We start from the raw sequence: 27,973 nt of genomic DNA on the forward strand, positions 1-27,973 counted from the left end.
TTTAATGTTGCCTTAGTTTCTACATAATTAAGACACTTGATCCGAGAAATGATTGTTATTGAACTTGACATTTGTCCTAAACCTACGTTGTTGTGCCAATGGTTGCTTTTTGATTTTTTTTTTTCTTTTGAAAGTATAAAAAATGGGATTTGATTTTAAGACTTTGCCACTAATGATGAAAATCTTTATTAAATAAGTTAGTTGATACTTCAAAATTGGAAAAAAAAAATTATCACACAAAATTTCGACTCTCAGTATCTAACAAATATTTTAGATATTGGTAATAGCTTCGTATCGTTGACGTATTTTCTATCATTATTCATGGATAATTCTTTTCTACTTAAACCTCTCAGCATAAATATTTACGACTAGACTAAATCTACTATCATTTATCATGATCTAACCTAATGACATAATTGACTTATAATTTATCATATCTCGACCATGTGACCTAAAATGTTATCTTTCATCTAATTGTACAAGTCAGTGTCAGAAAGAAGGATTGTGAAGAACGTTAGTGACCTATTTTATTTTAGACTTAATTAGTTAAAATTCTTCAACCAAATAAGATCACAGAATGAGTAAGAAAAGAAGGAAAAGAAAACTTAGATGACTCAAATTGGCTGAACCACCAATCGCATGTATCTTATTATCTCTGACCAAATTGATTTAGACTCGGCTAATTATAATTATCAACAAAAAATTACCAACTTCAGATCCAAAACATATTAAGCAGCAACTCGGCGAGTCACCCAACCCAACCCAATATATATATAGCAGGTAATAATTCCCATGTATTGCTATCCCACTGGTGCATCCAAAACCACATTATTTCCTCTGTAATGATCATGTTATGCCCATGTGACCGACGACCTCAGATCTCAATGATTTGAGAGAGAAGACACCCATAAACCAGTCCATGTTATACCATACGGGACAGCGAAGCACCTTCTTGTCTCCTTCCATTTCCAGCTCACTTGCCTTGCTGTTGTTGCCTTGTCCATCTCAACACCGCCCTCTCGCACCGCTCCCAGTTTCCTTCTCTCCCATCTTGCTTTTACCCAGCACAGACCACAGAGAACATCTCGAGCTCCATCTACCGCCAAAGTATTCCATCTTTACCAACCGGTTGTTCCTTCCTCCACAATAATATCGCACCTCATCAACACATCTGCCGACTTCTACAAAAAGCTCACAGCCACCTCAAACCTTCTTGCAAGCTCTCTCTCTCTCTCTCTCTCTCTCTCTCTCTCTCTCTCTCTCTCTCTCTCTGTATTCTGCCACCATGAGGGAGATCCTGCACGTCCAGGCCGGGCAATGCGGCAACCAGATCGGCGGCAAGTTCTGGGAGGTGGTGTCGGACGAGCACGGCATCGACGCCAAGGGGAACTACGTGGGCAGCTCCCCCCTGCAGCTGGAGCGGGCCAACGTCTACTACAACGAGGCCAGCGGCGGCCGGTACGTGCCTCGAGCCGTGCTTATGGATCTGGAGCCGGGAACCATGGACGCGCTGCGCACCGGGCCCTACGGCCAGCTCTTCCGCCCCGACAACTTCGTCTTCGGCCAGAACGGCGCCGGCAACAACTGGGCCAAGGGCCACTACACCGAGGGCGCCGAGCTCATCGACGCCGTCCTCGATGTTGTCCGCAAGGAGGCCGAGAACTGCGACTGCCTCCAAGGTATGCAGCGACACCAACACATCTCAAAGGCTTACCTTCACGTGATGACATCTACTGAATGGTGGCGGCGGTGGTGATAGGGTTCCAGATCTGCCATTCGCTGGGAGGAGGGACGGGGTCGGGGATGGGGACGCTGCTGATCTCCAAGATCCGGGAGGAGTACCCGGATCGGATGATGCTGACCTTCTCGGTGTTCCCGTCGCCCAAGGTGTCGGACACGGTGGTGGAGCCGTACAACGCGACGCTGTCGGTGCACCAGCTGGTGGAGAACGCCGACGAGTGCATGGTGCTCGACAACGAGGCCCTCTATGACATCTGCTTCAGGACCCTCAAGCTCACCAACCCCAGCTGTAAGTGACTTCCATCTCTTTGGGGTTGGTTTGGATAGGATCCGTTTACGAGTCGAGTCCGAATTCGTTAAGCTTAAGTATCCAAGTTTAACGGGTATGGGTTTAGGATCCGTATCCGATTAAAAGAACTTAATGGATAGCAAGTTTAGGATCGTACATGGAGATTCGCGTCGACTGATACGAAGTGCTCTTTGTTCGACGTCAGTTGGTGATCTGAACCACCTCATCTCCACCACCATGAGCGGCGTGACGTGCTGCCTGCGCTTCCCGGGGCAGCTCAACTCCGACCTGCGCAAGCTCGCCGTCAACCTCATCCCCTTCCCCCGCCTCCACTTCTTCATGGTGGGATTCACGCCGCTGACCTCCCGCGGGTCGCAGCAGTACCGCGCCCTCACCATCCCCGAGCTCACGCAGCAGATGTGGGACGCCAAGAACATGATGTGCGCTGCCGACCCCCGCCACGGCCGCTACCTCACCGCCTCCGCCATGTTCCGCGGCAGGATGAGCACCAAGGAGGTGGACGAGCAGATGATCGCGGTGCAGAACAAGAACTCCTCCTACTTCGTGGAGTGGATTCCCAACAACGTCAAGTCCAGCGTCTGCGACATCCCCCCCACCGGCCTCTCCATGTCCGCCACCTTCATGGGCAACTCCACCTCCATCCAGGAGATGTTCAAGCGCGTGTCGGAGCAGTTCACCGTCATGTTCCGCCGCAAGGCCTTCTTGCACTGGTACACCGGGGAAGGCATGGACGAGATGGAGTTCACCGAGGCCGAGAGCAACATGAACGACCTCGTCTCCGAGTACCAGCAGTACCAGGACGCCGTGGCCGACGCCGACGAGGAGGAAGCCTACGGTGATGACGTTGAGGAGAACTAAAAGTCCACGCTTTCATGCATGCATGTATGCAGGCAGATGAGCTGCTGGTTTACTTTCCTTCAGTGTGTGATTGGTATTGTCGAGCTCTGTCATCGATTTCTACGCATCGACTATGTCATATTTCTCTCTCTTTATATATAGTGGATGGCTTGCATTAAGAGTCCATTGGGTACATCCAGGATCACAAGGCATGGTCTCAGAACTACTTGATGTGCTTTCAATGAGTTCCAAAGAAAAAGATCATTCATGGTGCATGTTGACACTGGCGTTCTTTGAGATATTGATGACAGGCATTTGTTTCGTGTGCCTTTTCAGATCAAACAGTAGAGAACTGAGACAGCCGATCCTGCAGAGATGGGAGAGGGGTTCGAGAGGTTCACTGAATCACAGTGGTCAGCAGAAGATCTCTACAAAATATGGCGACCATAAAGCATCATTTGTTCATGAGATCTCTTACCAGACCGACGAGAAAGCTACTCACATTGCAGTTGTGTATTAGCACCATCTCGATGTTTATTGTCACTGACAACGGTGAGCAATCAGATAAGTAAGTGAAAACCTCTTATGAACAGAAGACATTTCCTTTACCTCGCTTATGATTATGAACACAGACATGATCTAGCACACATCAGCTATCACGAACTCAGAGTTGGTATGAATAATTGAACATTGGTGTAACTTATCTTTGTAACAGAAGACATAACTTATCTTTGCGGCGAATCTTCCCTAGAGATTTCTGCTATATTCCAGAAATAATTGGGATGCTCAAGCACATTCCAGCATGCTATCTCTGACATCGCTTGATCTAGCTTCAAGATCATTCGGCTCAATCAGCATGTAGTGCTTCGATTCTAAACCCTGCCCATCGGAGAAAAGGGTGGGTCTAGGAAAAAAGAGGGAGGCATCTGCTCTGTTCCTTTTTTTGCTTTTATTTGTTCTTCAGTTGCAACTGCTTCAATCAACTGCCGCACTTCTTCCTCAAGGAGTAATTTTAATGAATTAGAGTAAAACCTCTGTCTGATCTTCTCCTGGATAACAGCCGAAGAAACTTCAGAACCATGCAGGATGGCAATGCAGATCGAAAATGCCTGTAGAGCTGAGAGTTGTGCATGGAAATCAACTGAATAAAGTCCTTTGCCATCAGCCGATATTGATAGTGCAGGTAACTTTTCCTTCTTTCCCTGGTTGGAAATGCGAAACAGAGTCAATATCAAAAAAGTTAACAAGCGAAGATACATCAACGTCAAATTAAAATAATGCCTCCAAGAAAATGAGATCAAGTAAGCATGTAAGATACATCTAGAATTATGATCCTTTTGGTACAGAAGGGAAAATATCAGAATATTGAAATGATTAATTGCATGATGGTTGAAAAATCAGAGTTGAAACTCCTTTTTGTTCCTGTGTGCCCCATACAGTGACCTTCCAAGTTACACAAGTATCTATTGGAGACTCGGGCAATCACTAAGCATTCATGAGCTATAGGCACCTCCATGGAATTAAAGAATTAACCATGCCAAAGATTAACTCTTTTTTTGATCAAATGAAAGCAAGCATGTATAATATCCTTTGTCTGTATGCCTGCCAAAATATACAAAGCTCTATAGGAGACTCACACAACTACCCTGCACCAATACTCCATTAAATTGCAGTACTATGCAGTAAGAATGCCAAATATTGACTCCAAATGGATGTGTTAAGCTAATATAACACCAACTCAAAAACTTTCAATATCAAATTTGCATTATAAACTGGATTTGAAAAAAAAAAGAGAAATAATACTACACAAATAATCACAAATTAGAACAAAAAGATGGGACACACACCTGAACAAAAAGAAACGTGGACTTTTCAATTTCGCATGTTGAATGATCTATCCAATCGTCAGCATGGGAATTGTCAAATACAACAATTGGGCAGGCCATGTCCCAGCCACCACAATCACAGCCGCCACCAAACCTCCATCTATTTAGAAGTGAAGATGGGCCACCTTCAACAGTGTCTGGCAACCCATGAGCTCCACTTGGAGTCACAACCTTTACCATTGCAGGATTCAAGCTGCTCTTTCTCTCCCTTCCCTGATCAATTGTAGGAGATCTTGATAAATTTTGGCTTTCTTTTGGCCTGGACACTTTCATATCTTTCAGACTATCCTTTTTGCTGAAAGGAATTTGGGTTACAATAGCCGCAATCTCATGTCGCGGATGCAAATCTTTTGGTGTCCAGGGGTAGGAAGTCGAAGGTCTTGAGTCAGAACTACCAAATCCATGTCTAGAAGAATCTGGGTGCTCCACTGAATTGTTTCTCTCATAAGGTCCCTCTGCAACCAGGCCTCCCATAGCATTACTTGTAACAGGTTGAATGGAATCTGAAGAGCACTTGGATCTTTCTTCGACAACAAAGTGTCTTCTTGCTCGTGCAATGTCATATAAGACAAACTCTGCAACTGTCGAATTAACTAAAGATCCATTATCTTTCACTTCTGAGCATATATAACAAGAAACCTGCATCTGCCCAACTAATGGAGGCGACTGTCCATGTTTGTCTTTAGTCCCATAGTTAGTATTCTTTTTTCTAGAACTATGGAAGGTGTAAACCCAGTTAAATGCACTATCCGTTTTCCATGTTTTTGCAGATAGTGTGTCTTCTGGATCTTGTAGAGAGAACTCAAATGATGGGTTCTGATTCTCAATATCAAGTTTAAGAATTCCATGTAGATGAGCAGGCGACATAGAAGCAGTCAAGATCTCTCCTGTCACACACTCCATATCCTCAAACACTCCGTTACTCGTAATGCTTGTGGAATCAATAACTTTGCTCCCAGATCTTTGTGTTCCTGTGAGCGGTGAATCACGGAGAGATTTGGATTTTATCAAAGGATCAAACATTTTCTTGAGTGGGCTAAACATATTTTTCGAATCCCTGGCTTCAGCTAGACCATATTCCAACTGCATAAGTGTGTGGGACATTTTTGTCTTTTCTGAAAAGCGTTTTGGAAGAATGTTTAGTGAATTTCTTTCACAAATGATTTTCCCATGACTTTCAGGACCAAACTTCTCGTGACAACCAGATTCTTGCTCCTTGAGAGGTCCAACTTCTAGCAACTCAGAACTTGCTTCTGTACAGTGAGTTCTTGTATTGACAGAGTGTAGGCAGATCTCCAAGAGATCATCTACCAAGTTACCTTTTGCTGGTCCAAAATTGGAGCACAAGTTATTGGTATGCAAAGGCTTATCAGGAAGATCACGGAACGAAAGATCCAGAAACTCCATAGAGCTCATGGCAGTTGAGTTAAGTGTGTCAGCAGATGTAGGTTTTGAATCAGCACTTGAACACACAGGAGGCAAAAACTTCTGATGTGGTGACTGATTGGATCTGTTTATGCCATGCTGAGCCAAATGATCAACAATCTCAAATGAAATAAAATCATCATCAGTACACCTAGATTCTACTTCCCTCCTTCGCTCTCGTAGTTTTCTCATTCTCCTGACTTCTTTAGAGCTCTGATACATAGATCCCCTTTTTAGCACTTCATTCTCATCGTTGCAACCAAGACTTGTGGAGTGCATAAATTCATAACGGAGATTTGATGAATATCTATGGCTAAGTTCTCTAAAATCACCATCCAAATTCTTCAAGTAGTTGATTGTGTTTGCAGGCTGTCCTTTTCTACATCTCTCTTGTACCTTTCTACTGCTAGGACTACAGGCACTAACAATTTTATGCCCCAATCTTCCTTGAAAATGATTGTCAAATTCCAGAACTACATCTTGACCCATAGATTCCAGAAGCTGCCAAAGCATGACAGATAAGGTTAGCTTCCATGTAAGATCAAACATGACAAGAGATACCTTGATTATTTTGGGTACAAGTTGAGCAAGTGTCTAAATTATAGTAAATAATAAGTGCATTATTAGACTGAGTTATCAATCACAAAGATATCAGGTAATGGATTCTCATACAAATTAATGATCCTCAAAAAATTATGTACTTGGTTATAACCTAAAGCTACCATAGCACTGGATACACCATTCAGGTCATCAAGAAGAACTTCCAACTTCTAAACAATAGAAAATCACAATATGAGCTAGTTGGTTGAAGTTTGCCTGGAATGTTTATGCCTCGCTCCTTTTAAACAAGCTACATGTATACAATAACCTACTTTATGATTTTTCTTAACAGAAATGTACCAATTACTGGTGCAGATTGAACTAAATAAGTGAATACTAGAAATTAAGGCTAGGGCCACCAAATCTTGTTAGATATGATCAGACACTTGTGAGTTATGCTTTGATTTAGAACAAATCTAACTGAAACTGGTCAGCACCAACTAGACTGAGTTTAGGACCAAAACCTACATCTAACCAAACCTTTCTACCTGTGAACCACCCATCGAATACTCAGAGGTCTCAGCTTCTCCATTCTATAAATTACCAATATGTGTTTAGATCAAAAGTAACCGAATCAGGCCAGAACCGACCGGGCTGAGTTTATGACTAACCTGCCTAAGGCCAACCTGTGGATCAGATCAAAACTTTCTACCTGCGAACCATCCATCAAAGACCGACAGGTCTCAACAACATACCAAATTTCTATACTTCAGAAAAGTTCACTATTAACTTTCAAAACAGTAATAGATTATTTTACAGCCAAGTCTATAGTTAGATAAAAACCTAAATTCCATTGTCACAGCTCACATTAGTGATTCATCTCATTATCAAAAGTCATAATCAAGATAACTAATTTAACATCAATTTCACTTCTATATCAAAATTGAATGAAAACAAAACATCGTTATACTTGTCTCTGTGCTAAATTTAAAGAATCACAAATTGACAAGAGCATCAGTGTATCATAACCCTTCCAAAAGGAAAAAAAGAAGCAAAGGAAAAAAGTCAGCAAATCCTGAGAGAGTTAAACAAACATAAACTATAAGAAACAAGATGGCCTCGAAGCATATCATAAGAAAACAGAAGAAGATAGTTTATGATATGCCATGGAATAGCTTGATATATCATAAGAAAACTTCTACATTCAACTTGCAATGCCATGTTAACAATCAACTAGCAATCTCTGCATGCTAGTACTTTCTAATTTGAGGGCAGCATAACAGACAAAGCTCAATAACAATGACATTTCAATCACAAATAGTTGTATATCTAAGAGAGTATCAAAGTCTAGGTCACCTTTCTATAGGACATAACTCTATCTATGCTACGATGTCTGGGACTCTGGTTATCACCATTATACCAAATTCCAATTCTTTCCAGATGTTCCTCCGTCTCCTTCTCTGAGAAGTTCTTGCAACCCATCAGATCAATTTGCACTTGAGGCTGGTCAAACATTGTGCTGCAGCTACCAATTTCTATTGTTTATAAAAAGAAGCCTTTTCCTTCTACCATTACATGAATGTAGAAGTTTGTATCAAGCTATTCCTGTACAATTGTGCAAAATGGCTCCTTTCTTATGGAATTGCAAACTTTCTCCAAACATCTAGGTAACCATTCCCCTAAACTATCTTCAGAATGATCACAATAGTTACTGCAAAAAGGACATCTCAGACCAAGAGTGTAAAAAATTTTGACACCAAGAAATGATGATCTGACCCACTAGAATGAAGAAAATAACCGCATTGCAAAAGTAGAGCAAATACAGATCTACCTCTTTGTAAAAGTACCTTTGTGTGGATGAATATGAGGTAAAATAACTTGCAGAAACGAAGAAGAATCACAAATGATAACGAATCAAAGCAATAAAGGTCAGTACAGACAAGAAGATCTTCCCATATCCTCCACCTTAATTGTAGAAAGAGCGTAAAAGGGGGAAAATCGTGGATTAATGGCAAATATCCAACACACATAGAATCATCCACCAAAATCTCATCCCATTCCTCTTAACAGCACTGGCCAAGGCGGTCCCCGACAACCACTAGATCTCGAGCATTTCACCTCAAAAATTTACCACACAAACCCAAAACACTACACCGACACCTGAATCGCGGAAAGTAGCCATTTTTCTTCCGAAAGAACGCAACTAGAAGCTCGGGGTAACAGAACGGAGACTTTGAAGCGCAGAAAACTCATCAAGAAACCAGGCAAATCAGAGATCGCGAGCTATATCGATATGGAGAGTGCCTACCTTCGCCTAAAGGCAGTCCTCGAGCGATCAAGAGACAAAGGAGTTCCCTGCCGATGGCGGCGACCGGGGTTGAGGAAGAGCTACGGCGGAGGCTACACACTCCACGGCACTGGAGAAGCCGCTCGCTTCAGCTCTTCTGCTGAAGGAAAAATCGGCATTTGGCGACAAATAATTTGCAGTTGCTGAATAAAGGCGGATGGAAAAGAAAAGGGGAAAAGAAATGTTGTGGCAAGCAGATATAATGTTTGTCTCTCTTCTCGACGCTATGCTCGAGCCCTCTTGTTGTCCAGCCTCTCTAACAAGGAACCAAATAGTTGATTACTTATCCCAAAGATGAGGGTTTTGGCCCTCGCTCACCTTGTGGCCACTGCTGCAATGACCAGCATCTCCCTTGCTTTTCCTCGAAGCAATCTGAACGACTGCTTTGTCCCCACCGGACCGAGCAGCATCATATGGCCAAAAGCACCGTCTGGCCATGGCCAAAGGTGCGAAGCGGTGCGTAGTCTGGGCGTTACAGTCCCCTTTGCTGATAGCGATCCCATGTGTTCTTTGTCCCCAAAAGATCGTTGCCGTGGAGACACAGTATTATTGAGTCCCTGACAGGTAGTGTAGAGATTGCACAGAAGCGGTGTTGTCAGCTCGTCTCTTTGGGTCCATCTTTGACTCAGTCTCTGTCATGTTTGGTGTATTGTTCCTACGGATCAAAATGGGCACAAAGCACACACATTGTCACGAGATTAGCCTGAGTTTCTCCAGGACAGAAGCTCCGATGTGTCCGCCCCATGAGAGAGAGAGAGAGAGAGAGAGAGAGAGAGACGATCGTCCACTTGCAGTAAGAAACAGGTCACTGCCATGAATAGTTCTGCAAAGCTTCCGGCTGTGGCAGTAAGCACCCCGTGCAGGTGGTGGTGGTAACATGTTTCCCGAGCCTTCATCGACTTGCGGCATTGAATGCGAGGAAGAAGTGGGTGGAACACATACAGGAGAGTTCGCAGTCTGTCCATACTGCTGATAGTATACTGCGGCTGATGCTCCATTGGCTTTTGCCAATCACATACGAAGGGGATCGTATGGCCAAATCTGGTACAACATAAAGTACCTATACACTTCTCTCTCTCTCTCTCTCTCTCTCTCTACTTGTGTCGTCAAGTGAATAGAGAAGTGTGATTTTGGCAACGTAGCGTGTGGGTGGCTGTAGACGTCGCAGTCACGCTGTACACAAAATACACATCTTGTCTACACCCAAGAACTATATAATACATGGCATGTGGGCTCCCCCAGGTACCTCGGATGCTTTATCTTTGTCCATTGTGCCGGAGAGGATATATAATAATTTCATGGGCAAAATCAAATTTTTAAATGAGAAATAGAGGGATTTTACCTTCATAGATCCCGTCATACAAGCATCAGACCTTGTGGCTCGTTTGCAGGTCAAGTTGACAGGATGAGAATCTATCAGCTTCCTGGATGACATGCAGACTTGTAAGTCAAGAATAATATACGAGTCTATGACGAGGTGATTAGGTCAGACCTGTGTGCGAAGACTTCTCACCAGTGGGTGACCATTCCGCTTCATGCATGCTTCGTGCTCAATGTTTCATGGTCTTACCAGAGACATTGCATCTGAAGCCTTCTCTCACATGGCCACATAAAGTTAGTTCTATAGATGATAACATTTTGCATGTAATGACGATTTAGTACGTCTTGTAGCCACAGAACTGATCTACCTTGTCATCTTTCTTTTTCCTCTTTCATTCTTCCGTCAAACGCTGAGAGGGGACCAGATGATCTCTTTAGACTTTGATCTGGTCCCTTGCAACTTCTGTAAGTGGTTATGTTTGACCGAATAATTTGCTAAAGAAGATACCACATAGGATAAATGGAAGAGATTTACCTGTGGTTGGATCATCTTGTGAGGAACTTCAGTGTTCTTTTGGCACTCCAATCGAAGTTTCACTTGACTGCAGGATCTGAGCGGGAAAAAAAAGTGTCAGAAGTTAGAATTATAAAGTCATCATCATCAACATCCTCATCCTATAGCCCTTTGCAAACTGTTTAAGTTGGACTTACCAGCTGCTTGTTAGCAGTTCCCATCCAAACCTGCACGAACATAGTTCACTTGATATGCAGTGTTTCTTCTTACCTCATGAACAAAGCTGTAGTTCTAAAACTTTGTGCCACCATAACTTGTCTCTACTGGGAGATCCTGGGTCCAAGGTCACAGTTGCCTCTGGCTTTATTGGGTTCACATGCAATTGTTTTCTATTCCCCATTTAGCTCGAACAGACATTTTGTTGGCATTCTCTTGCATGGGCACAATGTTCACTATGTTGTTCAACATCTGAAGAATGATGCCATTCCACAACAGCCTCGATACAGCATTCTGTCACTGACCACCTGATGTGGATGGACTGTTGAGATAAATTTGGCAAATTACTCGTTCTTCATGTGGCAGCTCCATGCATCTACCTTGATCAAAATATGGTACTCCGTGAAGCAGATACACCTTTACTTTGCATACCTCATAAAGTTCTAATCTTGAACATATCAGATACCCACAAGAAAAAGGATTGCGGATAAGCCTGCTTTTGCGATAAATAAGGCTTTTCATCCTTGGATGCCTGTTGCAATCAAGCTTGATATCCTTGGATGATGATTTCTCCAACTTGTTCAACAAGTTTTGAGGACAGGTTGTTCAAATGGGACCAAAAGATTTGTCCTTCGCAGGTACATTATGTGCTCTTCACTAGTAGGCCTAGACAATTTCATGTACTCCAAGTATGTTTCTATTGTCATCTCTGTTTACTCTTGGAATTAAGCCACCCACCGATAGAATGTCCATCAAGATGGCCCTATATCTTGACAAGAAGTCTCATCTGATCAGAGATGTAACATCTCGTCGCTTCTTGGAAGCAGCTCTGTGCTCCTCAATAGAAACTAACCTGAACATAATCTAGAAAAGGTTAGAAGAGCCTGATACTGAAGAGATTTCAAGTGCTATGTCAGCGTCAGATATTTTTTATTGTCATGATACTACAAAACATGAACAGGATATTTCCTAATGCTCCAAGTTGGTTATAATACAGCATGGTATTGCTAGTGACAGAAAACATGACTACTAACATGTTATATTAAGGAAAATAAAGAAAGAAACACAGCCTCAAACTCTCTGAAATATTAAAAAAGTGAAATCATAATCGATAACTATAAACTAAATATTTTTAAGATTGTCCTTGTAATATAAGGTTAGTTGCCAACCACCAATATTCCATAGATAGATTTCCCATAACTATATACAAAAAAATTAGCTCGTCTCATTAATGTCATTGTCTTGCTTGTCAAACAAAAATATTTCCATTAGCTGTTAAGTTTCATTGTTCCTTTTTGTTTAATTTTGCACTGTAATAGAACATGAATTCTCTTTAGTGTTTCCAAGCATGTTATTATCATTGTATACTAAGAATTAGAACAATGATTCTCTGAACATGTACAAAAACTTGGGATGCCACCAAAAACTCATTGGCTCAAAAATAAATTTAAATATCATTCACATACCATTCAACTACTGATTGAGCACATGAACCCAAGGAAAAGTAACAGCTATCATTTGATGAGCTCCACAAGTTTGCCTCAAAAATGAATTTTGCTTGTTCGAGTGATCATTAGAAGATTCGTTGGGCATCATTTTGTGGTTTTATTCTTCTCATGATGATATGAAACGATGGATAAGTCCCTTAGCTCTGGGAAATTTTCAACAATTTATTTCTCATGGTTTGTTGGAAAAATTGATGATTTTCATTAATATTAAATACAAAATTTCGAAAAACTTCTTCATTAAGTTTGTTCCAACTAATGATTTTGTTATCTCTTCAATTGTCATGATGGTTTTTATTTCACATAGAGAGAGGCAAAATGCACATCGCCCAGCATCAATAGAATCTTTGCAGCCAAATCAAGGTTCTAAAAACATGAACACTTGTAGAAGCTTTATATTCCTGCATGAATTTCAGTTAATCATAAAAAAATGTACAGCTTCATATCACAGGGCCAAGCCTAACTAGAATTCCTGATTTGAAATAGAATAATGATCATTTAGAATTGTGGATTGCTAAATATCAGTAATTTTACAAAAAACTTAACATGAAAACAAGATGTTAAGGATATAAAATTTTAACATCGTTAATAATATAAATCAATGGATCATGTGTCATCTACTAGCTTAAACTCTTATAGAGTGGTAGGTCCAATGTTTAAAGCATATCTAGACCATTATATAAACCCCTGACTAATTCAAGTTCCATGTATCGGGTGAGTCATCTGCCACCCACATGTGAGGGGAAATGCTAAGAATATAATCAATGAATCATGTCTCATCTCCTGGCTTAAGCTTTTAGATGCAATGATATTAATAAAAAAAATCAATCATCGATGGAACAAAATCGAGAATGAAAAATTTGATGCATCATCATAGCATTTATATTAGGAAAAGAAAATATCAGGAGAAAGTGTTCATATATACAAAACAAGAATGGATGAAGAAACAACATGTATTCATCATATAAATGTTAAATGAGAATGAAGATTTTGACAATTTATGGGAAGGCAAACAGCCTAAAACAATTATCAGGTATCAATGACAAGTATATAAGTGGTGACAGTATGAAAACTTTAATCAATGCTAATAGGCCAAAGTAACAATTTTGTGAGAATTAAATGAACAAAAAAATGGCATTAGAATTTAGTAATGATCAGAAGCAGGAACTCTGACCATAATTAATAAAAGCGTGAGAGTCAATGTTGTTTGAGGAGTTCTGAGCTATTGCCATTTATTTGATCACCTTATTTGGCAGAAAATACATGAACAAGTTACCCACTTCTCAAATATAGAATACCATGTAGTCTAGTAAATTGAAACAATTGTACTAACATGAAAAGTAAGACATGTTAAAACAGAGGGATAAAAGACATTTATTCGGAACATCTCCCTGCAAAACACACACAAAGACCTTGCATACACAATTAGCTATCATGAAAGAGTATCCTTATGTTGTAATGCTATGAGCTGAATACTTATAAATTTCTAACCAATATCATGGAGATGGAATGTGGAACCAAAAAGCAAAAGGAAATCTATCCAAAACTTACTTCCCTGTATGTAAACCTAGAAGTATATTACAAAGGACGGGCAAAGAGAAATTACTGACTCTAAATTTTGTCAGCTGTAGCCATTATATAGCACACAAACATTAGTGCTAACACCAATGTGAACTAACAACAAAAAATTGATGAAATACCAGTTCAGTATCCCTAGACAAACAGCACATTAAAATATACATTATGAACTTTTTTGTTTTCTTGAGATCAAACTAAGAATCAGGAACCACAAAATCAGAAGAGTTAATCCATTATAAGTGACTACTTTTGGGGCATTAGCCTTTTCATATGTCTCATAATCTCTGTGAACTATCAATATTGCAATAAAATCCAAACATCTAAGGTTTAAGGTGTTCAGTCCTCTTTAATTGATTCAGAATTTTCTGTTGTCATACTCAAGTGATCATCCGAGGGAGAAACTTGTTGCTTTTTAAGGAGAGATGTAGCTTTCAATAACAAGATAGCCTCACTTGCTATGCCAAAATAAATACAGAAACAAGCAAAAGATGATCATATTGTCACTTAAAAGTGGCCACTTGAGAGAAATTCAAATATTTCAATCTCTAGTTTCATTTGAAACTTCAGTATAATCATGCTACACCGAGCTATTTCAAAACAAATGCAACTTATTACTTATGACCATAACCGATAACTCAAGCAAGCCATGATTGAAATTTAGTACTTGACCTTCCAGATTTTGAGAAAATACCTTCTAATAGATTGGATGCCTAATGTTTTGAAAAAGAACTCTACTCAACTCCACTTGCAGAGAAAACAAGTTGAGCAACTTTAAAATGTTGTCAACCTTGGGATACCTGAGTACTTGCATTTTCCAATTTTTTTTTAAAAAAGAACAAGTATCTTCTAACGGGGAAAACCCAAGTGTTTTAATGCACATAAAAACAATATGTTAATTGTGCCGAGCTGATTTTTCTTAGGCAATTGATCTTTGACTTAAAGAAGAAATCAGATGATAATAATGACGTTGACCCGTTTACAAACTATGATCAGTTCAGCAAATGATTCATGTCGATATGTTAGTGAGATTTGTGGATGACATGTGGTGCAATACGAATTGCTTCCAATGCAATAAAGTTCCATTTTTTAGACAACAATTTTTCATTGTCTTTGCATATAAAAGAACATTCTTGAAACAAAAACCCTTTCGTTGCAATCAATTTCATCTTTTAAACAGTTTTATTCCTTATAAAAGAACATTCTTGGCACCAATAGAAAGAACAAGTTCAAAGAAAATCCAATAAGCCACTGATTATGTTAGTGGATTATACAAAAAAGGATTCAAATCTCAAAAAAATCCAAGGAATCCAATTTTAGGTTACATAAGAAATGCCGTGGAATAGGTTTACCAGCCTCGCCATATAACTGAAACCAGCAGTCCAGCAAGCTCGTTCGCCCCGGTGATCCCTCTCGTCGACGCAAACGCCTTCTGTCGCATGACGCGGCGTCGACAGATGGGAGAAAGCAACAAAGCCATCGATAGAGGGAGAAGAAACTACAGAAACCGATCGAAGGCCTCGGTGTTTGCGGACGATGAGCCGGGCGCGTGGAAAGAGAAGGGGGCATGGATCGGGTGTTGCGTAACCGGATCAATATCCGGATCCGGTTCGACTCGGCAGAATTAATATGGTATCGATTTCTACGTAAATAAATGAATTGTTTCTAGTACGTAGTTATGAAATGAAATAACTTTCCCACGGACTAATTATATATTATTTTGATATTTAGAGTTAAAAAATTATATTAAAATTTATATAATTATAAAAGTGAAACATCTAATTCTATTTATCTTTATCTCATCTATTTTATCGATGAAAACATGAAAATAATAAATAATAAATAATTTTAATAAAGTTACGTGTGGCTGTCGTGGATAAAGAGAAAAAGTAACAACAAGATGTAAGACGAAAAAAGAATGAAGAAGATAATGTAAATATTGAGTAACTCTTTTATTATTCTTGCATCTGTATCGGTATCAATATAGTTATTAAACGACGTTAACATAGATATAGAGTGTCGACATTTACGCTCATCCTCTTTCTCCTCTCCCTTTATCTCATCTCTTGTCATCACTCTCTCTCATTTACAATAGTCATTCGTAACCCCCCTCACGACATCATCGTTTACCATTATTGAAAACATAATTAAGTTATTAAAATTATATTTTTATCTATTATTTTCATACTTTTCATTAATAAAATTGATAATATCGGGATAAATAGAATTAGATATTTTACGTTTATAATTATAAAAATTTTAATATAAAAATTTCAAGTTTAAAAATCGAAATACTAAATAGATCTAAATAATATGTAATTAGTTCATCAAATATACATATCTAAGGAATTATTTGGAGGATGTCGTAACGCTGCGTTTCCCGCCAATGCCGTCGGCATCTCACTTCCCTTCGAGGAGGCCGATGGCGCGGCCTCCGCTGTGTTTGACGTTGGGAAGTTGGGAGGGGATGTTTTGAGGGCTGACGGGATGACTCCTCGCCTCCGAAGCCTCTGCTATATTAAGTGTATAGTTGACTGAAGTAGTATTCCTCCACGGGTATGGGAACCTCAACATCTACTACAGCAAGCTGCTGAACCACGTTGCTTCTCGACGACGGCCTTCGACGAGTGTTGACTGAAGGCATTGAAGCCAACCTTGTAAGCTCGCACTTGCAGGTCACAGCAAAGGCGGCCATGCCGCATCTGCCGTCGCTCTCGGTCATGCCAAAACCATTCTCAAGATCTCTCTCCTCCTAGCTGTGGATCCAGTCGCTGGATCTGACAGAAATAATACAAGCACCCCCAAAGCCGTCTTCCTTCTGCGTAGGGATTCCAGTGCCGGTGATAGGGTTGGGATTGAGCGAGCAGAGCAAGTCTTCCGGTGGCACACCGCACGCCCAAAAAGGGGACAACCACAAGGAGTTCTTCCGTGAATGAAAGCCGCAATGCTACCACTTTGTGGTGAAGGTTTATAGTCACTCTATTATGCTGAACGATGATGTTCCCAAGAAAACATTAGCTCGTTGCAGGAGTGGCAAGAACAATCTCGCCAAGCGTAAGTATGAGTAACATAAAGAATTTGTTCTCAATCATGTCATTAGAAAAAAAAAATCATCATAACAAATTTCATTAAAAGAATGTTCATTGGTGAGTTTTGATGCTAAGAACATTCATTGGTGGCAGATAAACAAGCTTATTTTGATGAGAATCGCACCTTATGGTGCCACTGATGTAAAAAATTCATCAGCAAAAACATGTACAATCCTTAATGGTCATAAAAACATACTAGAAATAAAATTTTCATATTAAACAAGTTCCTCAGTTTGTGCCTTCTCTACTTCATTAATTTAGCAGTATTTATCACATCAAATCAAAGAGAAGCTTAAGTACCAGCTTGACTAATATAAGCAAGAATTCTAATGTTTATGATAGGCTTAAGCAAGCTCAAATGGTAAACAATCATTAAATAATACAAGCATCAGCAGGCAGAGCGCTCATCCTGTAAACAAAGTTGCCAGATTATTACTGGGAAGAGCTCCCGCAAGTTCTTTTCTTTTCTTTCTTTTCCTGAGCTCAGTTAATTTACACTCGTTATATACTTTTTCTCAATGAAGTACCAAGTCATGCAGCAATCTAAATTGAATTAACCATGATCACGTAACAGCTATTTACTTGGTAAAACATGATGAAAATGACAATTTGAGATACAAGTTTCTGGATATTATGTGTACACTGCTGAGAGATTTCTTTCTTACCAGTTCAACCAATTGCATCAACTACATAGCTGTGCGTTCTGTGAGCTTTCAATTGTGAAAACGCCACCGTATGCAGTCGTGGTGGAATGTGCCCCTGCAAAAATTTTATGACCAGTTACACAAAGACATCATGATATAACCTATGAACCGCTTGGAACCTTCCTGTAGCATAAATGAGCCCACAACCACTCTCCTGGGAGGAACAATACGAAACTAGTTCCTGCTGACACATAGGTAATAAAACAAAATCTGTCATCCGCTTTCTCCACTCTTATATCTAAGCAGCGGAGAAAACAACTCCGTTGCATATTATTCTGAACCCAACTTTATAGGAACTTCTCATCTCTTATCCTTGTAATGAAGCAGGCAACTTTGGGCCCTAAGCCAGTACTATTAATTGAAAGAAAAGTAGAAATGGAAGTTTCTTCTCATGCCTTGAACTTCTGTGAGATTTTTCCAACGCTACCTTTGCAATCTGCAACTACTCTCCTGGCCTTGTCCACAATCACTAAGCTGAACCCCGAAGCACTTTCCTTAAACTCAATCATTGCATTTTTAGCCTTGGAAATTCCAGCAATTCGGAGCTCAGTCGCGTGATTGGAGGCAACAGAGACCCACTGCTTTAAAGCCGAAATTATCATGACAATCCTCTGAATAATTTTCTCAATAGTAACTGAAGACCTATGTTTCATTTCAGCAGCCATTTCCTTGAGCTTCTTCACCAATGTCTCCCCTCTACCAATTGTCTCATCAACAGGAGGCTGATCCCCGGCAATAAGCCATGTTGTTCCAATAGATGCATCATCCTGGAGGTCTCCGTCAACAACGATTTTGATGCCATGCCTCTCCCATCGCTCTCTGGCTTCCTCAAGAGCTTTGGCCTGTTCTCTTGCTCTTTTAGCCTCCTCCTCTGCCCAAGACCTGGTAAAGTTACAACATTTAATTTATTATCCGATTAAGTATTTCGTATAAGAAGGCTTCAAAAAGCTTAAAAGGTTCTTAAACTGACAGTTGAATGAAGTGGTAATTCAAGAGAATACTCCATTTAACTCGTGTATATATTACTATCATGGTAATACAACTAAGGTATCAACTCTATCTAACAATGCTATCATGCATCAGTATAATTTATTAGAATATACATGACCTTCACACGGTGACAACTATGCAATTCAACAGGCCAATTAGTAAAAAAAGAGAGCATATATGCTTGCTTCAGCCAATTAAAACATGAGACCTCCTAATAAAACCAGGAGAGTACATGATACTGAATAAACAATATCATATTTAGCATAACTTTACTAATTTTGATGTAGCTGTCTGCTGTGAGATATCATTTCCTGCACTGAATGTGACTACACCTAGTTCCACTCATTAAGTAGCCTAGAAAACATGTGCATATCAAACATGGTCTTGAACATAACACATACAAAAATGAGATTGCTTAAAGAAAACACCATAACTTCTCAGTATACAAGTAAAAACAAACTTACCTGGCCATGATCAAAGCCTTCCTTTCAACCTCCAGCTCATACTGTAACCTAATAATGACCTGGTTCTCACTTTCAACTTCCGTACGAAGTTTGTTCATTCTGTCCCTCTCAAAAGATATCTCCAGCTTGTTACTCATGAGATTCTGTAATTGCTCTTCCACTTCATGCCTTAGCCTTGAAAGAACTTCCATTTCTGACTCAACAGTAGCATGGCTCGTAATAAGAGCATTTTTTTCTTCCTCTCTTTGGGTTCTTAGCCTGTTTAATTCTAGCCTTGCTTCTTCAGCCAGTTTCTCCAAGTCTTTTGTCTTCTGCCTTTCCTTGGCAAGCTCTTCTTCAAAGCTTGCATTGAGATCTTTCTCTACTTGAGCCACTAAGGTAGTATGCGCATTCACGGCAGTTTCTGCCAATGATTCTGCTTCAATACGAGCAAGTTCCTCACCAACAACTTCAGCAGCATCACCAGTTGCAATTGCAATGGCAGCTTGTGCTTTTGTGACAGGTTTATCAGGTTGGAAAAGTCTAGTATAACCTATTGTTATGAAAATTAATGATAAATTTCCTTCATTGACCCAAACCCATAAAACAAGCACTATAGATTAAAAGGATTACCAAAAGCAAGAGCTGTAATGCCTTGTTCTCCACCAGCAAAGTCGGCTATCAAAGCAGGCCAAGCATCCGGATTTATCTTATCAACGTCTATGTAGCCAGTGCACTGGTATAGATGCTGATCAACAGAGATACAATTATGGTCGGAACAATACATCATGTCTTAAAGAATTTTAATCTTAAAATAAATCATAGAATATATTTTTCCTCAAGTTTACATTTTTATCAACTTCTGGAAGTTGCCTTCTTTCTAATGCCATCTTCCAGCTAATCAGATCTTGACGAGACAAAGGACTGCCAGTCACAAAGTTTAGCGATACAAGTTAAGCTGTTAGTTATGCATGAACACCAAAATATGGCTGTGAAATCCCATGATTATCACCTATCAGGGGAGAAAAGAACATAGTCATCCAGAATATTGACAGAAACATCCAAATCTGATCTTGAAAGCTTGCTAGAGATTAACCCAGCTTCTGCCAAGCCTATAGTGTGAAGTACATAAATGAAAACATTGGTGATTGAATGATGCTTACAAAACAACAAGCCAAGATATTAAAAATCAAATGCATCCAGTATCTAGTATCTAATCTGATAATTAAACTTCACTAATTTCATACCTTGAATGAATGGAAAATCAGGATCTTTAGGTGTAACATCATCAAATGCAAGTTCAGTCAGATTCTCAATGTACATTGCTGGATACACTTTTGAAAAGGTGTTCCTGAATAGAAAACAAACGATCAATAGTTTGTATATTCAAACAAGGTCAGACAACAGATCAAGTTCAGTACACAATTCATAAAATATGTCAGAGTGGCCCCACATCAGCATCATGTTTAGAAGGCATAAATTTAATTCTTGTCAAGAAAGTTACCTAGAAACCTAGGGGACCAACTAATGAGTAGGGGCACCACCTAATTAAAGTGCAACTTATCCAATGAAAAATAACTGACATGCTATTTTAAGTTCCAACATGATGTGTTACAATGTATTAAACCTAGAAAAATGTCAATATATAGCATAATTTACACCTTAAAATAGGTGGAAAGATATACCTTGAAAAGACATTGCTTGCAGTTACTAGCCAACGAGCATACTCACGACGAGTGCATAAATCACCTGGTTGACCATCCACCTCAATGACCTACATGATAAATTTGACATGTCAACTTGTGCTTTTATGAAAGTTATCTACCACTAACAGCCAGAGTGTCTCCAGATATCATTGACTATTTTGTATTTTCGTAGCAAAGCTTACTATTTTCAAAGAAGTTTGAATGTACCTTTACTATTCAGAAAATTAATTTCTTGAAAAACAAAAGGGACTTGGATTTTTGGAAATCTAGTCACTGGTGTTTCCCTTTTTTGGTAAACATGGTAATTAAGATCATTATATATTATCACCAAAATTCATAAATATCTACTTAAAGAGCAGAGCAATTGCACCCTGGCTTATCCCACTCAATACATGAAACCCCAAACTTCAATTATCAAACAAGCCTTCTTCCATACGTATGTGTCAGCTACAGGACTCCAAATTTGAAGGATCCATGGAACATCAGAAAAATATATATATGACCTGTAATTAACAAACTGCTCGGTGCCTAAATTCAAGGCCAGGCTAGAGAAGGGAGAGGTTAACAAATCTAAAGACTAACAATACAACAGCATTTTTGTAAATGAGAGAATATTAGGCCAGATTCTTTCTAATGTCTTTTTAAAATATTAAAAAGTACCAAGTTTCATACATTAAGAAAATTTTGGAAAAAAAAAAATGATCATGCTGATATATATATATATATATATATATATATATATATATATATACATCGAGGCTAAGAAAGCATCAACATCAAGAAATGAAGATTAGTTTCATTCTGTACAACTAAAGAATAACTTTTCAGCACACGAGTATATTCAAGAAACAAGAATCCCAGATTTGGATTCTTGTTTCTTATACAATGGATATTCATCTACGAATCATTTTATACAATGGATCTTGACCAACATGATTCTGGAAGTGATACATCTACTGATCATTTAAACATGATACAATCATTGGGAGAGAGGCCCTGTTTCCTAAAAGACATAAGCATAATTTAAACCTTGATTGCAACCTTAAAATACCACTCCACCAGTTTGATATAATGGACATGGCCAACCTGATTGTATCAGCAATCCATATAACATTAGATCTGAGAATAAGTTGGACAAAATCTTTAGTGGCAAAAAAGCTCAACATCTATTCAATTCCTCTTTTTAAATAAAGCAAATTTACAAAGAAGAAATTAAAATAACTGAAGCATGAGGCAGCAACTATATCACTCATGGTTCTGCACAGCTCTAGTGCCTAGTTTCTCAATCAAGCTGGTAAATCTCATAATTTCTATGGATTAATAGTTGAATCCAAAGACTATTTGATCAAACTGATGCAAGACAAACCAGGAATATTGCTAAGGCACCAGCATGGATATGAATTGTAGATTCTGATGCCCCCCTATATAGCATGAAACCACTGAATATGAGAGAGAAACTGATGCAAGACAAACCAGGAAAATTGCCAACGCACACACACACACACACAGATTAAGGGGCACTGTGTTTATGTGGTGTGGTACTCCCTGGTTGCAACACTTCATAGGATACAAATATTAACAAAGATTAAGGAATTATATGTACCCCCTAAAATTAATCAGTCAATTGACATCAAATCAAAGCATGGAAAAGACTCAACAGAATTTTGAAATATGCAAAAAAGCCTTTATCATCTCATACATAAGAGCACAAGTGCGGCCCATGCTGCTTCTATCATATAGCATTTGATTAGGAACAAAGTATTAATCCTGACAAAAAAAATTCATAAACAGTACTATAATAAATCACATAAAAAACCTTCATATAAATCAATGTTGAGCAACACGTTTAGTGAGTCTTCATACAAATATAAGAAAAACCACATGTCCTCTTTGCCATAAGATAAATTATATAGATAAGAACATCTATTTTTTCATGAAATATGATACTGTTTCATAAGATGACAAATTATCATGTAAACATATCTACATGGGATCAAGGCAAAGAAAAATTCAATAACTTCAGTATCTCATGAACTACAATAATGTTAAAGCATACTGGTATACCTTTAAAACCTGCAATGCTGCCAGTGCATGCCCCTGAACCTGATCAACAAATGCAGGAACCAAAATCTTTCCAGGGGGTACCTGTTGAGCTGCATAGACGAGACATGGAGCTGGTATACCAGAATGGGAGAAAGATTTCTTAGGCAGAAGTGACTCAAACAATGAGTTTCTTTCAGTTTCATTGTCACACTTTAAATCAGGTTCTTTTTTAGTAGGATCTGTAGATACCACTACAGACTGTACTGAAGCTAAATCACTGTCATTTAAGTTATGTCCTCCTGCAGAACTAATTGAGTCAAATTGAAGCATCTGTTCTTCACTATGATCAGGAACCAAGTCAAAAAGCTTTTCTATAGGAACAGTCTCATTTTTGTCATGCACTATTGGACACTCAGTGCAGTCCTTTGCAGGTAACTGCAGCATGTTATTCTGTTCAATATCCTGATCCTTCAAAAGAGACACATTTGCTACGACATCTTCAAAACTGAACTGGTAATCTATTTCATCTGAGTCTATTCTTTTGGCATCAGGTGTTATTGAATTGCTGGGAACCTGGCTCTCAAATTCACCTAAGAATTGTGAAGGAGTTTCAGAATTTGAGTTAATAGTTTCCTCATGATTATTACTTATGGCATTTGTTGAAGCAGTATTAACAGAAGTTAAGTCTACAAGAGTAACAGTACCATCGGCATTCACATCTTTTCCGATACCTGACTCCAACGTATCAAGAGTCGTAGTGCAACCTAAATCATCCGATTTGGATGTTTCATATGAAAAACCATCTTCATAAGTAGGCAATTCATGTGTGCTGTTGCTCAAGCCAGCAAATAGAGGAAGATTATCAACATTTTGGGCCACTTCTTGTTCATCTAGAGTCAAAGCTCTTTTAATTTCAATGACACCCTCTCCAACTGATTTTATATTTTCTGATAATGAAGACTCCAAATCTTGCATGTCACCATATCTGCTCTCACTAACATCTCCGTTAACATTTGTAGGGGTAAAATTTTCACTGGTACCTGTCTCATTGTCTTCATTGCGGTCACTGATTATGCTCTCTTCACCAATTGTAACCACATTAGACACCTCACCAACCCGATTATCTTTTTCACTTGCATCAACAGAAGACATTAATATTTCTTGCTCCCTTGCTAATGGTTCCACCTGCTGCTTTGCCCCTGAGGAAAAGAATATGAAAAATTGTAAACACACTCGTAAAAAATGATGCATGGTTAATCTTCTAATTTTAAAGATTTAGAAGGAGGGGAAATAAGTATGAGCTACATAATATCTTAAAGAATAACATTCAACCAACCATGTCAGAAAAAAGAAATTTGCAAAGCAACACTTTTGATTTGATGTTTAGTTTCCAATGGATAGTAATAAACTTGAGAAGTTCAAGCCATGGAAAAATATCACATACCAGAAGCATTTTTGTTGACAATAGATAATGTTGCAAATGTAACTCCAGCAGCAAAAAGAACCCCAGCCAGCCATGCTCCCAGCATTTCTGAAAGCGAACTACTAGAGAAGTGTCATTAGTACTCCAAAAACCATAACAGCAGCATTTAAGCAACACAAATAAAAGGGGTGCTAACTACTCAAGATTTATGACAAGAATATTTGACCTTATTTCATCAAAAATTAGTGAGCCTCCGGTTATTAACTTTGTCTAATACAAAGGTTTACCCAATATCCATATTTAAATCTTGCTTTCCACGATATTTCAAAGCCATAACAGAACATCTAACTCATGTGGAAAATTCATCAAATAAGATGGTTAGGTGTCCTGAAAGATCCTACAAATTCTAAGAAAAAGTTCTTAATTCATCAAACAAAATACTTAGGTGTGTCCTGCAGATCCAGCAAATTCCAAAAATAGTTCGGAAATTACATGACTATAAATTTAAGAGTAACTAGTTAACTTTTTTTTAAGGGGGTCTAAGAAAATCATTGAATTAATAAAAAGTGCATCAAAAGATTCCTACAAAATTAGATCTAGTAATAATTATTGGCAGGCTAGGAAAAATACATCATCTGAAAGTGTTATTCTGACGGTCGTTTAGAGTAGCAAATATACACTTTTCAATACAAGGAAAGCTTAAATACCCCAAAGGGATTAATAACTCCTAAGTGAGAAATAAATCCTGAAGCTATGAACAACCTGCTCTTAAGCAACCCTAGCTTAGTGATACAGATGGTTGAACCAAATTATACCATGCCAGTTAGCACAGTGGTACCATGTTGCTACCGTACTTACACGTCAAATACTTAATCTAACTATTAACAATGAGTAAAATTGAATATACCTTCAAGAAATTATGAAAAAACATCAACTGTAACCAGTACATCCATAGAAGTGAACACGATCGCAATTTACTATCTACAATATAAACCAAGTTTCTAAAGAAGGCGCAATGTAAGGTTTAAAGATGCATCACACAGATCAAAAGACACCAATAGTTTATGATGCTTAGGTAATTTATCATTGATCTAGTAAATGAGGCTAGAGCAGAAAAGATAAGTAAAGCCGGCAAAAGTAAATAAGGATTGAATTTGCAACTTTAACACAACTCAAGGATACTTCTAGTAAGGAGAAAAAACCAAACATGGGCCAAAAGAAACTTAAAAGTGGGAAAAAGGGATTAAAGAAGATCACGAGGTACAGAGTTAAAATCCAAGTGTTTTATGTTTCCATTTTAATAGATTCACCTTCAAATCACCTGTTATGTGGCCAGATGCTTTAGAAAACAATAAATGTTCTTCAATTATCCTTTCTTTTCCTTAACAACCCTAATCCTGAAGGCCAGAAGAAGTCAAATATGTTTGTAAGTTGCTTCTCTCAAACAGAATAGTTATTGTCAGATCTCAACAAAAACAAAACTTAGGTGCCGCCATGATGTTCCTCTTTTAGCATCCGATGAATGAAATTGCCAACGAACCCAATTCACTTAGGACAAGATAAATAAATAAATGCATAAATAAAAGAATTTCCATGTCAGTAAAGAACCATTGAGTGGTAACTAGTGACAAGTAACACCAAGAAATCCAGAAGCCTCTAAATCGAACAAGCAGAGGAGCCGTAAAACCCAAATTCGTCGCAGAATGTCAAGCGGAAGCGACACTCCTCACCTCGAAGCCCTCCTTTTTTCTTGGACTGCCCGGCGCCGGTTCCCGTCTCCAACCACCCGGCGAATCCGTCCGGCGAGCCATCGGAGCCATTCCAAGGCCGTCCCCCGCCCCCACTTCTTGCCGCCTCTCCGCCGGCGAAAGATACAACGACACGGCGATTAGTCGGGCGGAATCGGACCCGCAGGAAGACGGCAGAGGATTCGCGGCACCTGAAGCCAAACTGCAGCCGGAGCGAGTTAGGTGACGACGGACACATCAACGCCGCCATCGATGAGCTCGAGGTTTTTTAGGGTTTCCTTCTCCTCGGAACGCAAAGGACGGGGAAGATGAAGACAACTCTATCGGGCAATAACAGGAGAGGATGAGGGAAAAAGGATTAGACGCGATCGCCCTCATCGCTTGTAATTACTTTTAACTGGAGTGGCCTTTGTGGCGACTTCACCGTCCACGACAGGTGAGAATATATGTACATACATAATAAGTTATTTATTTATTTATAAGCAAAATTGTATTTAAATAAGTGATACTTATGTTAAATCCTCTTAGTATATTTTTTTTTAATTTTAAGTTAATTATCATTTCGTTGATAATTAGAACTAAAAATGATATTAACATATTTTAATATGATTATACAGACATTACGTAATTATTTATTTGTTATAATTATTCCTCTCATTTTTAAGTTCAAAAATTATAGATAAATATTATTAATATTCATAGGTTTATTATCATTTGATTATTAATTAAAACTCTAGTTGATATTAATATGTTTTCAAAAAATATTATGATTATAAAAAAAATTAGTTATATGTTTTTGGATAATTTATCAAATATAATTTCTAGTATTAAACTTTTAGCAAATGATGCTTTTGAACCTTAGATCTATGGATTAATTTAATCCAATCTAAACATCAAGTCAAACTTTATTGAATTTACAAATGAGTGTAATGCGAATTACATTCGAGTATAACCAAAAAAAATTTATCAAACAAATCCAACCTTCTTCACAACTACAAGCTTATGATTATAAGATATTTGGTATCTTTTAAATTTTTTTATAATATTAGGATAAATAATTTTTAAATATAATATTTTTGGGTTGAATTGATGATAAGTATATTTTATTAAACTTTCATCAATTTTGTCTAAACTCCTCCGAAATTATTATGGTGATATGATAATATATTTAGTATCATTTTTGTTATTTATATTATAAAATTAGAATAATTATTATTTTTAAATATGATATTCGAATATAACTCATGTAATAAAGAAATATAACTCGAATGCAACTCTTTGAATTTTCATCGAATCTATTAAAATTTCTTCAGAACTATTATTAAGGTGATGAGATATTAATATGCTTAGTATCATTTTTTTATTTTTTATGAGTTTAGGATGATTACTTCTAAAATAAAATTTTTTATATAAAAATTATTATTTTTAAATATATTCTATAAATAAGTATAACTCGAACATAGTTTGAGTGTAACTACTGAGTAGGAGGCAGAGTGGAGGTGGGGGTACTTTAGAAAATGGAAAGAACAATCTAAAACTAAATAAAATCAAATTGAATGGTTAAGAGGAGGCAGAGTGGAGATTGGATAATTTGAAGAAAAAAAATCCAAAT

At 38.4% G+C, this 27,973-nt stretch overlaps 3 protein-coding genes across 22 annotated transcripts; 1 reads left to right on the top strand and 2 right to left on the bottom strand.

Moving 5' to 3' along the window:
• The first annotated feature begins 1,199 nt into the window (after positions 1-1,199).
• Positions 1,200-4,092, top strand: LOC135612360 (tubulin beta-7 chain-like). Its single transcript, XM_065108551.1, has 3 exons — positions 1,200-1,679; positions 1,760-2,029; positions 2,235-4,092. Exons 1-3 carry the CDS (start codon positions 1,286-1,288, stop codon positions 2,906-2,908), a joined length of 1,338 nt encoding a protein of 445 aa, XP_064964623.1. The 5' UTR covers positions 1,200-1,285; the 3' UTR covers positions 2,909-4,092.
• Positions 3,523-15,760, bottom strand: LOC103984484 (uncharacterized). Of its 12 annotated transcripts, none has more exons than XM_065108544.1 (8): positions 15,568-15,760; positions 11,117-11,988; positions 10,941-11,016; positions 10,774-10,851; positions 10,599-10,676; positions 10,428-10,509; positions 4,735-6,699; positions 3,523-4,089 (listed from the first exon to the last, which is right to left on the bottom strand). In XM_065108544.1, exons 5-8 carry the CDS (start codon positions 10,610-10,612, stop codon positions 3,760-3,762), a joined length of 2,391 nt encoding a protein of 796 aa, XP_064964616.1. In that variant the 5' UTR covers positions 10,613-10,676; positions 10,774-10,851; positions 10,941-11,016; positions 11,117-11,988; positions 15,568-15,760; the 3' UTR covers positions 3,523-3,759. The 12 variants fall into 12 exon arrangements, with proteins under 12 accessions (XP_064964616.1, XP_064964614.1, XP_064964619.1 ...); XM_065108542.1 differs by having other exon boundaries at positions 10,774-10,868; XM_065108547.1 differs by having other exon boundaries at positions 10,599-10,851; positions 11,190-11,988.
• Positions 15,761-17,838: 2,078 nt separating this feature from the next.
• LOC103984483 (uncharacterized) lies at positions 17,839-26,739 on the bottom strand. 9 transcript variants are annotated; one of them, XM_065108552.1, is made up of 11 exons: positions 26,344-26,739; positions 24,635-24,721; positions 23,922-24,389; positions 23,212-23,780; positions 21,127-21,215; positions 20,689-20,792; positions 20,454-20,553; positions 20,290-20,365; positions 20,075-20,189; positions 19,463-19,994; positions 17,839-18,890 (listed from the first exon to the last, which is right to left on the bottom strand). In XM_065108552.1, exons 1-11 carry the CDS (start codon positions 26,609-26,611, stop codon positions 18,398-18,400), a joined length of 2,901 nt encoding a protein of 966 aa, XP_064964624.1. In that variant the 5' UTR covers positions 26,612-26,739; the 3' UTR covers positions 17,839-18,397. The 9 variants fall into 9 exon arrangements, with proteins under 9 accessions (XP_064964624.1, XP_009400259.2, XP_064964626.1 ...); XM_009401984.3 differs by having other exon boundaries at positions 23,895-24,389; XM_065108554.1 differs by having other exon boundaries at positions 23,212-23,300; positions 26,344-26,736.
• Positions 26,740-27,973: the final 1,234 nt, after the last annotated feature.

This window comes from Musa acuminata, chromosome BXJ2-5 (genome assembly GCF_036884655.1).
Source record: "Musa acuminata AAA Group cultivar baxijiao chromosome BXJ2-5, Cavendish_Baxijiao_AAA, whole genome shotgun sequence".
Classification (NCBI taxonomy): Eukaryota; Viridiplantae; Streptophyta; class Magnoliopsida; order Zingiberales; family Musaceae; genus Musa; species Musa acuminata.

Bases quoted from the DNA above. Each gene is read 5' to 3' on its own strand.
- LOC135612360 (XM_065108551.1), top strand. From the start codon at position 1,286: ATGAGGGAGATCCTGCACGTCCAGGCCGGGCAATGCGGCAACCAGATC. The intron at 1,680-1,759 runs GTATGCAGCGAC...CGGTGGTGATAG, and splicing joins GAACTGCGACTGCCTCCAAG to GGTTCCAGATCTGCCATTCG. The intron at 2,030-2,234 runs GTAAGTGACTTC...GTTCGACGTCAG, and splicing joins CAAGCTCACCAACCCCAGCT to TTGGTGATCTGAACCACCTC.
- LOC103984483 (XM_009401983.3), bottom strand. From the start codon at position 26,611: ATGGCGGCGTTGATGTGTCCGTCGTCACCTAACTCGCTCCGGCTGCAG. The intron at 21,216-23,211 runs GTATACCAGTAT...TTTATCATGTAG, and splicing joins CAGCATTGCAGGTTTTAAAG to GTCATTGAGGTGGATGGTCA. The intron at 20,190-20,289 runs GTAAACTTGAGG...TCTGTTGATCAG, and splicing joins TTCCAGAAGTTGATAAAAAT to CATCTATACCAGTGCACTGG.
- LOC103984484 (XM_065108539.1), bottom strand. From the start codon at position 8,253: ATGTTTGACCAGCCTCAAGTGCAAATTGATCTGATGGGTTGCAAGAAC. The intron at 6,700-8,094 runs GTGACCTAGACT...ATGCTTTGGCAG, and splicing joins GAGTTATGTCCTATAGAAAG to CTTCTGGAATCTATGGGTCA. The intron at 4,090-4,734 runs GTGTGTGTCCCA...ATTTCCAACCAG, and splicing joins CCACGTTTCTTTTTGTTCAG to GGAAAGAAGGAAAAGTTACC.